The following is an 18,206-nucleotide window of genomic DNA, read 5'->3' as shown; positions in this document are numbered from 1 at the left end:
TCCCTCTCTGAAGGTGTGATATAATATCGCCTCATTCCCTCTCTCACGGTGTGATATTATACCTCCTCATTCCCTCTCTAACGGTGTGATATAATACCTCCTCATCCCCTCTCCCCTATCGTGATATAATATCTCCTCAATCCCTCTCTCACAGTATGATATAATATCTCCTCATTCCTTCTCCCCTGTCGTGATATAACATCTCCTCATTCCCTTTCTCATGGTGTGATATAATATCTCCTCATTCCCTCTCTCATGGTGTGATTTAACATTTCCTCATTCCCTCTCTCACTGTGTGGTATTATATCTCCTCATTTCATTTCTTACAGTATGAAATAATATCTCCTCATTACCTCTTCCCTGTTGTGATGTAATAGCTCCTCATTCCCTCTCTCACGGTGTGATATAATATCTCCTCATCCCCTCTTCCCTGTTGTGATATAATATCTCCTCCTTCCCTCTCTCACGGTTGAGATAATATCTCCTCCTTTCTTCTCTCACGGTGATATAATATCTCCTCATTCCCTTTCCCCTGCCGTGGTATAATATGTCCTCATTCCCGCTCTCAAGGTGTGATGTAATATCTCCTCATTCCCTCTCTCATGGTGCATAATATCTCCTCATTTCCTTTCTTACGGTGTGATATAAAATCTCCTCATTCCCTTTTCCCTCTCGTGATCTAATAGCTCCTCATTCCCTCTTCCCTGTCGTGATCTAATAGCTCCTCATACCCTCTCTCACGTTGTGATATACTATTTCCTCATTCCCTTCTCATTTGTTCTCTTGGTGTGATATAATATCTTCTCATTCCCTCTCCCCTGTTGTGATATATCTCTTCATTCCCTCGCTTATGGTGTGACATAATAGCTCCTCATTCCCTCTCTCATGGTGTGATATAATGTCACCTCATTCCCTCTCCCCTGTTGTGATATGATATCGGTTCATTCCCTCTCTCACAGTGTGATATAATGTCACCTCATTCCCTCTCCCCTGTTGTGATATGATATCTGTTCATTCCCTCTCTCACGGTGTGATATAATATCTCCACATTCCGTCTCTCACAGTGTGATACAATATCTTCTCATTCCCTCTCCCCTGTCAAGATATATATCTCTTCTTTCCCTCTGTCACGGTGTGATATAACATCCCTTCATTCCCTCTCTTACGGTGTGATTTAATATTTCCTCATTCATTCTCTCACGGTGTGATATGATATCTCCCCATTCCTTCTCTCACTGTGTGATATAATATCTCTTCAATCCCTCTCTTACGGTTGATATAATATCCCCTCTTTCCCTCTCTCACGGTGTGATATATTATCTCATCATTCCCTCTCTGACGGTGTGATATAATATCTCTTCATTCCTTCACCCCTGTCGTGATATAATATCTCCTCATTCACTCTCTCATGGTGTGATATAATATCTCTTCAATCCCTCTCTCACGGTTGATATATCTCCTCATTTCCTCTGTCACTGTAAAATAATATCTCCTCATCCCCTTGCTCACGGTGTGATATAATATCTCTTCAATTCCTCTCTCACTGTTGATATAGTATCTCCTCATTTCCTCTCTCATGGCGTGATTTAATATCTCCTCATTGCCTCTCTCACTGTGGAAAATAATATCTCTTCGTTCCCTCTCTTACGGTGTGATATATCTCGTCATTCATTCTCTCATGGTGTGATATATCTCCTCATTTCTTCGCTCGCGCTGTGATATAATATCTCCTCATTCCCTCACTCACAGTGTGATATATTATCTCCTCATTCCCTTGCTCATGCTGTGATATAATATCTCCTCATTCCCTCTCTCACTGTGTCATATAATATCTCCTCATTCCCTCTCTCATAGTGTGATATATTATCTCCTCATTCCCAAGCTCATGCTGTGATATAATATCTCCTCATTCCCTCTCTCACTGTGTGATGTAATATCTCCTCATTCCCTCTTTCACGGTGTGATACATTATCTCATCGTTCCCTCTCTGACGATGTGATATAATATCTCCTCATTCCCTCTCCCCTGTCGTGATATAAAATCTCCTATTCCCTCTCTCACGGGGTGATATAAAATCTCCTCATTCCCTCTCTCAGGGTGCGATGTAATATCTAATCATTCCTTCTCCCCTGTCGTGATATAATTTCTCCTCATCCTGTCTCTCTCGGTGTAAAATAATATCTCCTCATTCCCTTGCTCATGGTGTGACATAATATCTCTTCAATCCCTCTCCCACAGTGTGATACAATATCTCCCTAATCCCTTGCCGCTGTTGTGATATAATATCTCCTCACTCGCTCTATCACGGTGTGATATAATATTTCCTCTTTCCATCTCCCCCGTTGTGATATAACATGTCTTCATTCCCTCTCTCACGGTGTAAAATAATATCTCCTCATTCCCTTTTTTACAGTGTGATATAATATCACCTCATTCCCTCTCCCCTGTCGTAATAAAATATCTCCTCATTCCCTCTCGCATGGTGTGATATAATATCTCCTCATTCCCTCTCGCATGGTGTGATATAATATCTCCTCATTCCCTCTCTCACGGTGTGATAGATTATCTCATCCTTCCCTCTCTGGAGGTGTGATATAATATCTCCTCATTCCCTCTCCCCTGTCGTGATATAATATCTCCTCATTCCCTCTCTAATGGTGTGATATAATATCTCCTCATTCCTTCTCCTCTCTCGTGATATAATATCTCCTCATTCCCTCTCTGAAGGTGTGATATAATATCTCCTCATTCCCTCTCTCACAGAGTGATATAATATCTCCTCATTCCCTCTGTAATGGTGTGATATAATATCTCCTCATTCCTTCTCCTCTCTCGTGATACAATATCTCCTCATTCCCTCTCTGAAGGTGTGATATAATATCTCCTCATTCCCTCTCTCACAGAGTGATATAATATCTCCTCATTCCCTCTCTAACGGTGTGATGTTACACCTCCTCATTCCCTCTCTGAAGGTGTGATATGATACCTCCTCATTCCCTCTCTCACAGTATGATATAATAGCTCTTCATTCCTTCTCCCCTGTCGTGATATAACATCACCTCATTCCCTCTCTCATGGTGTGATATAATATCTCCTCATTCCTTCTCTAACTGTGTGATATAAAATCTTCTCGTTCCCTCTCTCACTGAGATATATCTCTTCATTCCCTCTCTCACGGAGTGATATAATATCTCCTCGTACCCTCTCTCGTGGTGTGGAATATTGTCTCCTCGTTCCCTCTCCCCTGTTGTGATATAATATCTCTTCATTCTCTCTCTCACGGTGTAAAGTAATATCTCCTCATTCCCTCGCTCACGGTTGATATAATATCTCATCATTCCTTCTCTGAGGGCGTGATATGATATCTCCTCATTCCCTCCCCTGTCGTGATATAATATCTCCTCATTCCATCTCTCATGGTGTGCTATAATATCTCTCCAATCCCTCTCCCACGGTGTGATACAATATTTCATCATTCTCTCTCCCCTGTCGTGATATAATATTTCCTCATTCCATCTCCCCTGTCGTGTTTTAACATCTCTTCTTTCCCTCTGTCACGGAGTGATATAATATCTCCTCATTCCCTCTCTTACGGTGTGATTTAATATTTCCTCATTCATTCTCTCACGGTGTGATATAATATCTCCTCATTCCCTCTCTCACTGTGTGATATAATATCTCTTCATTCCCTCTCTCATGGAGTGATATGATATCTCCCCATTCCCTCTCTCACGGTGTGATATAATATCTCTTAAATCCCTCTATCATGGTTGATATAATATCTCCTCTTTCCCTCTCTCCCAGTGTGATATATTATCTCACCATTCCTTCTCCCCTGTCGTGATATAACATCACCTCATTCCCTCTCTCATGGTGTGATATAATATCTCCTCGTTCCCTCTGCCCTGTCATGATGTAATATCTCCTCATCCCCTTGCTCACGGTGTGATATAATATCTTCTCGTACCCTCTCTCGTGGTGTGGAATATTGTCTCCTCATTCCCTCTCCCCTGTTGTGATATAATATCTCTTCATTCCCTCTCTCACGGTGTAAAGTAATATCTCCTCATTCCCTCGCTCACGGTTGATATAATATCTCATCATTCCTTCTCCCCTGTCGTGATATAATTACTCATCATTCCCTCTCTCATGGTGTGATATAATATCTCTTCAATCCCTCTCTCACGGTTGATATAATATATCCTCATTTCCTCTGTCACTGTGTGAAATAATATCTCCTCATCCCCTTGCTCACGGTGTGATATAATATCTCTTCAAACCCTCTCTCACTGCTGATATGGTATCTCCTCATTTCCTCTCTCACAGCATGATATAATACCTCCTCATTGCCTCTCTCACTGTGGAAAATAATATCTCTTTGTTCCCTCTCTTACGGTGTGATATAATACCTTGTCATTCGTTCTCTCATGGTGTGATATATCTCCTCATTCTTTGCTCACGCTGTGATATAATATCTCCTCATTCCCTCTCTCACTGTGTGATATAATATCTCCTCATTCCCCCTCTTACGGTGTGATTTAATATTTCCTCATTCATTCTCTCACGGTGTGATATAATATCTCCTCATTCCCTCTCTCACAGTGTGATATATTATCTCCTCATTCCCTTGCTCATGCTGTGATATAATATCTCCTCATTCCCTCTCTCAATGTGTGATATAATATCTCTTCATTCCCTCTCTCATGGAGTGATATGATATCTCCCCATTCCCTCTCTCACTGTGAGATATAATATCTCCTCATTCCCTCTCTCATGGGGTGATATAAAATCTCCCCATTCCCTCTCTCACGGTGTGATATAATATCTCTTCAGTCCCTGTATCACGGTTGATATAATATCTCCTCTTTCCCTCTCTCCCAGTGTGATATATTATCTCATCATTCCTTCTCCCCTGTTGTGATATAATTACTCCTCATTCCCTCTCTCATGGTGTGATATAATATCTCTTCAATCCCTCTCTCACGGTTGATATAATATATCCTCATTTCCTCTGTCACTGTGTGAAATAATATCTCCTCATCCGCTTGCTCACGGTGTGATATAATATCTCTTCAATCCCTCTCTCACTGCTGATATAGTATCTCCTCATTTCCTCTCTCACAGCATGATATAATATCTCCTCATTGCCTCTCTCACTGTGGAAAATAATATCTCTTTGTTCCCTCTCTTACGGTGTGATATAATATCTTGTCATTCGTTCTCTCACGGTGTGATATATCTCCTCATTTCTTTGCTCACGCTGTGATATAATATCTCCTCATTCCCTCTCTCACTGTGTGATATAATATCTACTCATTCCCTCTCTCACAGTGTGATATATTATCTCCTCATTCCCTTGCTCATGCTGTGATATAATATCTCCTCATTCCCTCTCTCACTGAGTGATATAAAATCTCCTCGTTCCCTCTCTCATGGTGTGATATAATATCTCCTCATTCCCTCTCTCACGGTGTGAAAAAATGTCTCCTCATTCCCTCTCTCTCGGTGTGCTGTAATATCTCCTCATTCCTTCTCCCCTGTCGTGATATAATTTCTCCTCATCCTCTCTCTCACGGTGTAAAATAATATCTCCTCATTCCCTTGCTCATGGTGTGACAAAATATCTCCTCAATCCCTCTCTCACAGTTGATATAATATCTCCTCATTCCCGCTCTCACGGTGTGATATATTATCTCGTAATTCCCTCTCTGACGGTGTGATATAATATCTCCTCGTTCCCTCTCCCCTGTCGTGATATAATCTCCTCATTCCCTCTCTAACGGTGTAAAATAGTATCTCCTCATTCCCTTGCTCATGGTGTGACATAATATCTCTTCAATCCCTCTCCCACGGTGTGTTACAATATCTGCTTAATCCCTTGCCGCTGTTGTGTTATAATATCTCCTCACTCGCTCTATCACGGTGTGATATAATATTTCCTCTTTCCATCTCCCCTGTTGTGATATAACATGTCTACATTCCCTCTCTCACGGTGTAAAATAATATCTCCTCATTCCCTTTTTTATGGTGTGATATAATATCTCCTCATTCCCTCTCCCCTGTCGTAATAAAATATCTCCTCATTCCCTCTCTCACGGTGATATAATATCTCCTCATTCCCTTTTTTACAGTGTGATATAATATTTCCTCATTCCCTCTCGCATGGTGTGATATAATATCTCCTCATTCCCTCTCTCACGGTGTGATATAATATCTCCTCATTCCCTCTCTCACGGTGTGATATAATATCTCCTCATTCCCTTTTTTACAGTGTGATATAATATTTCCTCATTCCCTCTCGCATGGTGTGATATAATATCTCCTCATTCCCTCTCTCACGGTGTGATATAATATCTCCTCATTCCCTCTCTCACGGTGTGATATAATATCTCCTCATTCCCTCTCTCACGGTGTGGTATAATAGCTACTCTTTCCCTCGCACACGGTGTGATATAATATCTCTTCATTCCCTCTCTCATGGAGTGATATGATATCTCCCCATTCCCTCTCTCACGGTGTGATATAATATCTCTTCAATCCCTCTATCACGGTTGATATAATATCTCCTCTTTCGCTCTCTCCCAGTGTGATATATTATCTCATCATTCCTTCTCCCCTGTCGTGATATAATTACTCCTCATTCCCTCTCTCATGGTGTGATATAATATCTCTTCAATCCCTCTCTCACGGTTGATATAATATATCCTCATTTCCTCTGTCACTGTGTGAAATAATATCTCCTCATCCCCTTGCTCACGGTGTGATATAATATCTCATCAATCCCTCTCTCACTGTTAAAAAGTATCTCCTCATTTCCTCTCTCACAGCGTGATATAATATCTCCTCATTGCCTCTCTCACTGTGGAAAATAATATCTCTTCGTTCCCTCTCTTACGGTGTGATATAATATCTCGTCATTCGTTCTCTCATGGTGTGATATATCTCCTCATTTCTTTGCTCACGCTGTGATATAATATCTCCTCATTCCCTCTCTCACAGTGTGATATATTATCTCCTCATTCCCTTGCTCATGCTGTGATATAATATCTCCTCATTCCCTCTCTCAATGTGTGATATAATATCTCTTCATTCCCTCTCTCATGGAGTGATATGATATCTCCCCATTCCCTCTCTCACTGTGAGATATAATATCTCCTCATTCCCTCTCTCATGGGGTGATATAAAATCTCCTCATTCCCTCTCTCATGGTGTGATATAATATCTCCTCATTCCTTCTCGCACGGTGTGAAAAAATGTCTCCTCATTCCCTCTCTCTCAGGGTGTGAGGTAATATCTACTCATTCCTTCTCCCCTGTCGTGATATAATTTCTCCTCATCCTCTCTCTCACGGTGTAAAATAATATCTCCTCATTCCCTTGCTCATGGTGTGACAAAATATCTCCTCAATCCCTCTCTCACAGTTGATATAATATCTCCTCATTCCCTCTCTCACGGTGTGATATATTATCTCGTAATTCCCTCTCTGACGGTGTGATATAATATCTCCTCATTCCCTCTCCCCTGTCGTGATATAGTCTCCTCATTCCCTCTCTAACGGTGTAAAATAATATCTCCTCATTCCCTTGCTCATGCTCCCCTGTCATGATATATCTGTTCATTTCCTTTCTCACAGTGTGATATAATTTACCAAACCATGAGAGAGGGAATGAGGAGATATTATATCAAACCATGAGAGAGGGAATGAGGAGATATTATATCACAGCATGAGAGATGGAATGAACAGATATTATATCATACCGGTGAGAGAGGGAATGAACAGATATTATGACATGGGAGAGGGAATGTGCAGATATTATATTACACCGTCAGAGAAGGATTATGACATCCCTCTCCCACGATGTAATATAATATCTCATCATTCCCTCTTCCCTGTCATGATATAATAGCTCCTCATTCCCTTGGTCATGGTGTGCCATAATACCACCTCATTCCTTCACCTACGGTGTGATACAATATCTCCTCATTCCAGGTCTGTCGGTGTGATATAATATCTCCTCTTTCCCTCTCTCACAGTGTGATATAATATCTCCTCATTCCCTCTCTCACAGTGTGATTTAATATCTCCTCATTCCCTCTCTTACGGTGTGATTTAATATTTCCTCATTCATTCTCTCACGGTGTGATATAATATCTCCTCATTCCCTCTCTCACGGTGTGATATAATATCTCTTCAATCCCTCTATCACGGTTGATATAATATCTCCTCTTTCCCTCTCTCCCAGTGTGATATATTATCTTACCATTCCTTCTCCCCTGTCGTGATATAACATCACCTCATTCCCTCTCTCATGGTGTGATATAATATCTCCTCGTTCCCTCTGCCCTGTCATGATGTAATATCTCCTCATCCCCTTGCTCACGGTGTGATATAATATCTTCTCGTACCCTCTCTCGTGGTGTGGAATATTGTCTCCTCATTCCCTCTCCCCTGTTGTGATATAATATCTCTTCATTCCCTCTCTCACGGTGTAACGTAATATCTCCTCATTCCCTCGCTCACGGTTGATAAAATATCTCATCATTCCTTCTCTGAGGGTGTGATATAATATCTCCTCATTCCCTCTCCCCTGTAGTGATATAATATCTCCTCATTCCATCTCTCATGGTGTGCTATAATATCTCTCCAATCCCTCTCCCACGGTGTGATACAATATTTCATCATTCCCTCTCCCCTGTCGTGATATAATATTTCCTCATTCCATCTCCCATGTCGTGTTTTAACATCTCTTCTTTCCCTCTGTCACAGTGTGATATAATATCTCCTCATTCCCCCTCTTACGGTGTGATTTAATATTTCCTCATTCATTCTCTCACGGTGTGATATAATATCTCCTCATTCCCTCTCTCACTGTGTGATATAATATCTCTTCATTCCCTCTCTCATGGAGTGATATGATAACTCCCCATTCCCTCTCTCACGGTGTGATACAATATCTCTTCAGTCCCTGTATCACGGTTGATATAATATCTCCTCTTTCCCTCTCTCCCAGTGTGATATATTATCTCATCATTCCTTCTCCCCTGTCGTGATATAATTACTCCTCATTCCCTCTCTCATGGTGTGATATAATATCTCTTCAATCCCTCTCTCACGGTTGATATAATATATCCTCATTTCCTCTGTCACTGTGTGAAATAATATCTCCTCATCCCCTTGCTCACGGTGTGATATAATATCTCTTCAATCCCTCTCTCACTGCTGATATAGTATCTCCTCATTTCCTCTCTCACAGCATGATATAATACCTCCTCATTGCCTCTCTCACTGTGGAAAATAATATCTCTTTGTTCCCTCTCTTACGGTGTGATATAATACCTTGTCATTCGTTCTCTCATGGTGTGATATATCTCCTCATTTCTTTGCTCACGCTGTGATATAATATCTCCTCATTCCCTCTCTCACTGTGTGATATAATATCTCCTCATTCCCTCTCTCACAGTGTGATATATTATCTCCTCATTCCCTTGCTCATGCTGTGATATAATATCTCCTCATTCCCTCTCTCACTGTGTGATATAATATCTCTTCATTCCCTCTCTCATGGAGTGATATGATATCTCCCCATTCCCTCTCTCACAGTGTGATATAATATCTCTTCAGTCCCTGTATCACGGTTGATATAATATCTCCTCTTTCCCTCTCTCCCAGTGTGATATATTATCTCATCATTCCTTCTCCCCTGTCGTGATATAATTACTCCTCATTCCCTCTCTCATGGTGTGATATAATATCTCTTCAATCCCTCTCTCACGGTTGATATAATATATCCTCATTTCCTCTGTCACTGTGTGAAATAATATCTCCTCATCCCTTTGCTCACGGTGTGATATAATATCTCTTCAATCCCTCTCTCACTGCTGATATAGTATCTCCTCATTTCCTCTCTCACAGCATGATATAATATCTCCTCATTGCCTCTCTCACTGTGGAAAATAATATCTCTTTGTTCCCTCTCTTACGGTGTGATATAATATCTTGTCATTCGTTCTCTCATGGTGTGATATATCTCCTCATTTCTTTGCTCACGCTGTGATATAATATCTCCTCATTCCCTCTCTCACTGTGTGATATAATATCTCCTCATTCCCTCTCTCACAGTGTGATATATTATCTCCTCATTCCCTTGCTCATGCTGTGATATAATATCTCCTCATTCCCTCTCTCACTGAGTGATATAAAATCTCCTCGTTCCCTCTCTCATGGTGTGATATAATATCTCCTCAGTCCCTCTCTCACGGTGTGAAAAAATGTCTCCTCATTCCCTCTCTCTCGGTGTGATGTAATATCTCCTCATTCCTTCTCCCCTGTCGTGATATAATTTCTCCTCATCCTCTCTCTCACGGTGTAAAATAATATCTCCTCATTCCCTTGCTCATGGTGTGACAAAATATCTCCTCAATCCCTCTCTCACAGTTGATATAATATCTCCTCATTCCCGCTCTCACGGTGTGATATATTATCTCGTAATTCCCTCTCTGACGGTGTGATATAATATCTCCTCGTTCCCTCTCCCCTGTCGTGATATAATCTCCTCATTCCCTCTCTAACGGTGTAAAATAGTATCTCCTCATTCCCTTGCTCATGGTGTGACATAATATCTCTTCAATCCCTCTCCCACGGTGTGATACAATATCTGCTTAATCCCTTGCCGCTGTTGTGTTATAATATCTCCTCACTCGCTCTATCACGGTGTGATATAATATTTCCTCTTTCCATCTCCCCTGTTGTGATATAACATGTCTACATTCCCTCTCTCACGGTGTAAAATAATATCTCCTCATTCCCTTTTTTATGGTGTGATATAATATCTCCTCATTCCCTCTCCCCTGTCGTAATAAAATATCTCCTCATTCCCTCTCTCACGGTGTGATATAATATCTCCTCATTCCCTTTTTTACAGTGTGATATAATATTTCCTCATTCCCTCTCGCATGGTGTGATATAATATCTCCTCATTCCCTCTCTCACGGTGTGATATAATATCTCCTCATTCCCTCTCTCACAGTGTGATATAATATCTCCTCATTCCCTCTCCCCTGTCGTAATATAATATGTCCTCATTCCCTCTCTCACGGTTGATATAATGTCTCCATATTCCCTTTCTCATGGTGTGACACAATATCTCCTCATTCCCTCTCTCACGGTGTGGTATAATAGCTACTCTTTCCCTCGCACACGGTGTGATATAATATCTCTTCATTCCCTCTCTCATGGAGTGATATGATATCTCCCCATTCCCTCTCTCACGGTGTGATATAATATCTCTTCAATCCCTCTATCACGGTTGATATAATATCTCCTCTTTCCCTCTCTCCCAGTGTGATACATTATCTCATCATTCCTTCTCCCCTGTCGTGATATAATTACTCCTCATTCCCTCTCTCATGGTGTGATATAATATCTCTTCAATCCCTCTATCACGGTTGATATAATATCTCCTCTTTCCCTCTCTCCCAGTGTGATACATTATCTCATCATTCCTTCTCCCCTGTCGTGATATAATTACTCCTCATTCCCTCTCTCATGGTGTGATATAATATCTCTTCAATCCCTCTCTCACGGTGTGATACAATATTTCATCATTCCCTCTCCCCTGTCGTGATATAATATTTCCTCATTCCATCTCCCATGTCGTGTTTTAACATCTCTTCTTTCCCTCTGTCATGGTGTGATATAATATCTCCTCATTCCCCCTCTTACGGTGTGATTTAATATTTCCTCATTCATTCTCTCACGGTGTGATATAATATCTCCTCATTCCCTCTCTCACTGTGTGATATAATATCTCTTCATTCCCTCTCTCATGGAGTGATATGATATCTCCCCATTCCCTCTCTCACGGTGTGATATAATATCTCTTCAGTCCCTGTATCACGGTTGATATAATATCTCCTCTTTCCCTCTCTCCCAGTGTGATATATTATCTCATCATTCCTTCTCCCCTGTCGTGATATAATTACTCCTCATTCCCTCTCTCATGGTGTGATATAATATCTCTTCAATCCCTCTCTCACGGTTGATATAATATATCCTCATTTCCTCTGTCACTGTGTGAAATAATATCTCCTCATCCCCTTGCTCACGGTGTGATATAATATCTCTTCAATCCCTCTCTCACTGCTGATATAGTATCTCCTCATTTCCTCTCTCACAGCATGATATAATATCTCCTCATTGCCTCTCTCACTGTGGAAAATAATATCTCTTTGTTCCCTCTCTTACGGTGTGATATAATATCTTGTCATTCGTTCTCTCATGGTGTGATATATCTCCTCATTTCTTTGCTCACGCTGTGATATAATATCTCCTCATTCCCTCTCTCACTGTGTGATATAATATCTCCTCATTCCCTCTCTCACAGTGTGATATATTATCTCCTCATTCCCTTGCTCATGCTGTGATATAATATCTCCTCATTCCCTCTTTCACTGAGTGATATAAAATCTCCTCGTTCCCTCTCTCATGGTGTGATATAATATCTCCTCAGTCCCTTTTTTACAGTGTGATATAATATTTCCTCATTCCCTCTCGCATGGTGTGATATAATATCTCCTCATTCCCTCTCTCACGGTGTGATATAATATCTCCTCATTCCCTCTCTCACGGTGTGATATAATATCTCCTCATTCCCTTTTTTACAGTGTGATATAATATTTCCTCATTCCCTCTCGCATGGTGTGATATAATATCTCCTCATTCCCTCTCTCACGGTGTGATATAATATCTCCTCATTCCCTCTCTCACAGTGTGATATAATATCTCCTCATTCCCTCTCCCCTGTCGTAATATAATATGTCCTCATTCCCTCTCTCACGGTTGATATAATGTCTCCATATTCCCTTTCTCATGGTGTGACACAATATCTCCTCATTCCCTCTCTCACGGTGTGGTATAATAGCTACTCTTTCCCTCGCACACGGTGTGATATAATATCTCTTCATTCCCTCTCTCATGGAGTGATATGATATCTCCCCATTCCCTCTCTCACGGTGTGATATAATATCTCTTCAATCCCTCTATCACGGTTGATATAATATCTCCTCTTTCCCTCTCTCCCAGTGTGATATATTATCTCATCATTCCTTCTCCCCTGTCGTGATATAATTACTCCTCATTCCCTCTCTCATGGTGTGATATAATATCTCTTCAATCCCTCTCTCACGGTTGATATAATATATCCTCATTTCTTCTGTCACTGTGTGAAATAATATCTCCTCATCCCCTTGCTCACGGTGTGATATAATATCTCATCAATCCCTCTCTCACTGTTAAAAAGTATCTCCTCATTTCCTCTCTCACAGCGTGATATAATATCTCCTCATTGCCTCTCTCACTGTGGAAAATAATATCTCTTCGTTCCCTCTCTTACGGTGTGATATAATATCTCGTCATTCGTTCTCTCATGGTGTGATATATCTCCTCATTTCTTTGCTCACGCTGTGATATAATATCTCCTCATTCCCTCTCTCACAGTGTGATATATTATCTCCTCATTCCCTTGCTCATGCTGTGATATAATATCTCCTCATTCCCTCTCTCAATGTGTGATATAATATCTCTTCATTCCCTCTCTCATGGAGTGATATGATATCTCCCCATTCCCTCTCTCACTGTGAGATATAATATCTCCTCATTCCCTCTCTCATGGGGTGATATAAAATCTCCTCATTCCCTCTCTCATGGTGTGATATAATATCTCCTCATTCCTTCTCGCACGGTGTGAAAAAATGTCTCCTCATTCCCTCTCTCTCAGGGTGTGAGGTAATATCTACTCATTCCTTCTCCCCTGTCGTGATATAATTTCTCCTCATCCTCTCTCTCACGGTGTAAAATAATATCTCCTCATTCCCTTGCTCATGGTGTGACAAAATATCTCCTCAATCCCTCTCTCACAGTTGATATAATATCTCCTCATTCCCTCTCTCACGGTGTGATATATTATCTCGTAATTCCCTCTCTGACGGTGTGATATAATATCTCCTCATTCCCTCTCCCCTGTCGTGATATAGTCTCCTCATTCCCTCTCTAACGGTGTAAAATAATATCTCCTCATTCCCTTGCTCATGCTCCCCTGTCATGATATATCTGTTCATTTCCTTTCTCACAGTGTGATATAATTTACCAAACCATGAGAGAGGGAATGAGGAGATATTATATCAAACCATGAGAGAGGGAATGAGGAGATATTATATCACAGCATGAGAGATGGAATGAACAGATATTATATCATACCGGTGAGAGAGGGAATGAACAGATATTATGACATGGGAGAGGGAATGTGCAGATATTATATTACACCGTCAGAGAAGGATTATGACATCCCTCTCCCACGATGTAATATAATATCTCATCATTCCCTCTTCCCTGTCATGATATAATAGCTCCTCATTCCCTTGGTCATGGTGTGCCATAATACCACCTCATTCCTTCACCTACGGTGTGATACAATATCTCCTCATTCCAGGTCTGTCGGTGTGATATAATATCTCCTCTTTCCCTCTCTCACAGTGTGATATAATATCTCCTCATTCCCTCTCTCACAGTGTGATTTAATATCTCCTCATTCCCTCTCTCATGGTTTGGTAAAATATCTCATTCCCTCTCCCACAGTGTGATATAATATCTCCTCATTCCCTCTTCCCTGTCATGATATAATAGCTCCTAACTCCCTCGGTCATGGGGTGCCATAATACCATCTCATTCCTTCACCTACGTTGTGATACAATATCTCCTCATTCCCAGGTCTCTCGGTGTGATATAATATCTCCTCATTCCCTCTCTCACAGTGTGATATAATATCTCCTCATTCCCTCTCTCAGGATGTGACATAATTGCTCATTCCCTCTCTTACGATGTGATATAATAGCTCCTCATTTCCTCTCTCACGGTGTGATATTATAGCTCTTCATTCCCTCTCTCATGGTGTGATATAATATCTCTTTAATCCCTCTCTCACGGTGTGTTATATCTCCTCAACCCATCTCCACTGTCGTGATATAATATCTCTTTAATCCCTCTCTTACTGTGTGTTATAATATCTCCTCAACCCATCTTCACTGTCGTGATATAATATCTCCACATTCCCTCTCTCATGGTGTGATATAATATCTCCTCTTTCCCTTCCTCAGCGTGTGATATTAAATCTCATTCCCTCTCCCCTGTCGTTATAGAATATCTGTTCATTCCCTTCTCACGGTGTAATATAATATCTCCTCATTCCCTGTCTCACGGTGTGATATAATATCTCTGCATTCCCTCTCTTATGGTGTGATATTATATGTCCTCATTCCCTCTCTCTCAGTGTGATATAATATCTCCGCATTCCCTCTCTCACGGTGTGAAATAATATTTCCTCATTCCCTCTCTCACGGTGTCACATACTAGCTCCTCATTCCCTCTCTCACGGTGTGATATTATAGCTCCTCATTCCCTCGCTCACGGTGTGATATAATATCTCTTCAATCCCTCTCTAAAGGTGTGTTATAATATCTCCTCATTCCATCTCCACTGTCATGATATAATATCTCCTCATTCCCTCTCTCACGATGTGATATAATATCTCCTCATTCCCTCTCCCCTGTCATGATATATCTGTTCATTTCCTTTCTCACAGTGTGATATAATATCTCCTCATTCCCTCTCCCCTGTCATGATATAATGTCTTTATTCCATCTCTCACTGTGTGATATAATATCTCCTCATTCCCTCTCATGGTGTGATATAACATCTCCTCATACCCTCTCTCACGGCGTGATATCATATCCCCTCATTCCCTCTCTCACAGTGTAATATAATACGTCCTCATTCCTTGTCTCACAGTGTGATATAATATCCCCTCATTCCATCTCCCCTGTCATGATATAATATCTCCTCAGTTTCCCACCCACGGTATTCACAGCCAGTATGACTACTTGTGATTTCTCAATTTATTACTTGTATCAATGTTTAATGAATAGATCTGCAGCCCAACAGGTTGTAATCAATCGGTTGTACTGTGCTAGCTGTCATATCACCGTGTCACAGTGTGAGAGGGTCTTTTACAGCACAGAAGGAGGCCATTCGGCCCATCGAGCAATCCAGTCAGTCCCACTCTCCTGCAAGATCCACATCCTGCCAGTTTATTTCCTTCAAGTGCCCATCCAATTTCCTTTTGAAATCATTTATCATCTTTGCTTCCACCACACTGGTGGGCAGCAAGTTTCAGTCATTACCACTTGATGTGTAAAAAGGTTCCTACTCACATCCCCCTGCATCCCTTGCCCAAAACCTTAAATCTGTGTCCCCTTGCCCTCCCATCATCAATTAATGGGAATATCTCTTCCTTGTCTACTTGTCATCACCTTGTATACCTTGACCCTCAATCTCCTTTGCTCCAAGGGGAACAACCCCAGCTTCTTCAATCTAACCTTGTAACTAAAACCCCTCATCCCTGGAACCATTCTAGTAAATCTCTGCACCGTCTCAAGGACCCTCACATCCCTCCTAAAGTGTGATGACCAGAACTGGATGTAATACTCTATTTGGAGCCTAATCAGACCTTCATAAAGGTTCGGCATAACTTCCTTACTTTTGTTCTCAAAGCCGCTATTGATGAAGCCCAGGATCCCACATGCTTTGCTAACCACTCTCAAAATGTCCTGCCACCTTCAAGTATCAACACACATGAACCCCCCCACCCTCCCCCAAGTCCTTGTGTTCCTGCACACTCTTTGGAACAGTGTCATTATGTCTATATTGCCTCTCATTATCCCTTCTGCCAAAATGCATCACCTCACACATCTCCATATTAAATTGTATTTGCCACACGTCTGTCCATTCTGTTGGCCTATCTGTGTCATGTTGCTGTTGATTAATATCATCTTCACTGTTTGTCATTCCTCCAATTTTGGTATCATCGGCAAATATTGAAATTTTACTCTGTTTTCCAATATTCAAGTAGTTTATATATGCACAAAAAAGCAGTGATCCTAGCACTGACCCTTGGGGAATACCGTTATCTACCATCCTCCAACCTGAAAAATAACTATTTACCACAACTCCCGGTTTTCTGTTCTTAAGCTAATTTTTTTAAATCCAAGTGGACACTGACCCCCCATCCCATGAGCCCCATTTTGTTAACCAACCTTTTATGTGGCACTTCATCGAATGCTTTCTTAAAATCCAAATAGACAACATCCACTGCATTCCCTTCATCAACTTTCTCTGTTCTTTCATCAAAAAATTCAATTTGATTAGTGAAGCACAATCTGCCTTTTACAAATCTGTGCTGACTGTCCTTAATTAACTGAAACCTCTCCAAATGTCTGTTGATGTTTTTCCCTGGTTAATGCTTCTAAAACCTTCCCCAAGACTGATGTTGAATTAATTGACATTAAATTAAATTAATTAAATTAAAAGTGAGCACTGTGTGCATTTGAAGATAAGGGCTGGCCCACGCTGTTGGCCCTGTTGGCAGTTATTCTGCTGGCTGTGTAGAGACATAGCTGATGAATGGACATTTGGCCATGGATTTTAAACCACCAGTAGAATGGACAGGGAGTTAGAACCTTCTGAGGGGAAAGGAGAGAAGATGTCCTTTCTCTTTCTCCTGCCCATGAAGGGCACAAAGAGGTACACAAGCTGGTAAATTCATGCTTGTTCTTTTTCCAGGTCTTAGATCACCAAGACATTTCATTGTGGAACATCGGTGTGACCTGGTGGAAAGGATTTCCCTTGTTGAACCTCTTGTGGACATCTTGAGGCAGGAAGATGTTCTCAATCAAGGTGAATATGAGACAATCCGAGCTGGAGAAACACGGGCCGAGCAAGCCAGGCGCTTACTGGATGCTGTTATTCATAAAGGAAGGAAAGCTATGGATGTTCTCCAAGAGGCGCTGTGGCAACAAGACCCCTACCTTATGAAAGAACTTCATCGATGAATAACTGTCTAATTAAAGAGCAAGTTGGTCTGTTATACTCAAATGTTTGAGCTACATTGTAACGAAAAGAATGACTTGATTCAATGAAGGCTTTTCAGGACCTCAGGATATCCAGCCCAAAGCCCTTTAAAGCTAATGAGAAATGTTTCTAAAGCAGAGTCACTCTTGTGACACAGGAAATATGGCATCAATTTACACACAGCAAGATCCCAAAACCAGCAATGTGACAAAGACTGGATAGTCTGTTTATAAGTGTTGGATGAGGG

The 18,206-nt window shown here is 41.1% G+C and overlaps 1 protein-coding gene across 5 annotated transcripts in view; it reads left to right on the top strand.

Annotated features, from left to right (window-relative positions):
• The window catches only part of LOC121281213 (apoptosis-associated speck-like protein containing a CARD), a 32,600-nt gene extending 14,623 nt beyond the window's left edge, over positions 1-17,977 (top strand). For 4 of the 5 annotated variants that reach the window (XM_041194000.1, XM_041193999.1, XM_041194001.1 and 1 more), the window contains exon 3: positions 17,672-17,977. In XM_041194000.1, coding sequence (XP_041049934.1) covers positions 17,672-17,940 — 269 coding nt within the window. In that variant the 3' untranslated portion in view covers positions 17,941-17,977. The remainder of the gene's footprint in view (positions 1-17,671) is intronic. The other variant, XR_005943836.1, reaches the window with a different exon arrangement.
• The last annotated feature ends 229 nt before the right edge of the window (positions 17,978-18,206 follow it).

The sequence above is a fragment of the Carcharodon carcharias genome, chromosome 8, assembly GCF_017639515.1.
Source record: "Carcharodon carcharias isolate sCarCar2 chromosome 8, sCarCar2.pri, whole genome shotgun sequence".
NCBI classification, from domain to species: Eukaryota; Metazoa; Chordata; class Chondrichthyes; order Lamniformes; family Lamnidae; genus Carcharodon; species Carcharodon carcharias.
Note: the sequence above shows the minus strand (reverse complement) of the source record. Positions and strands in the feature narration are given on the sequence as shown.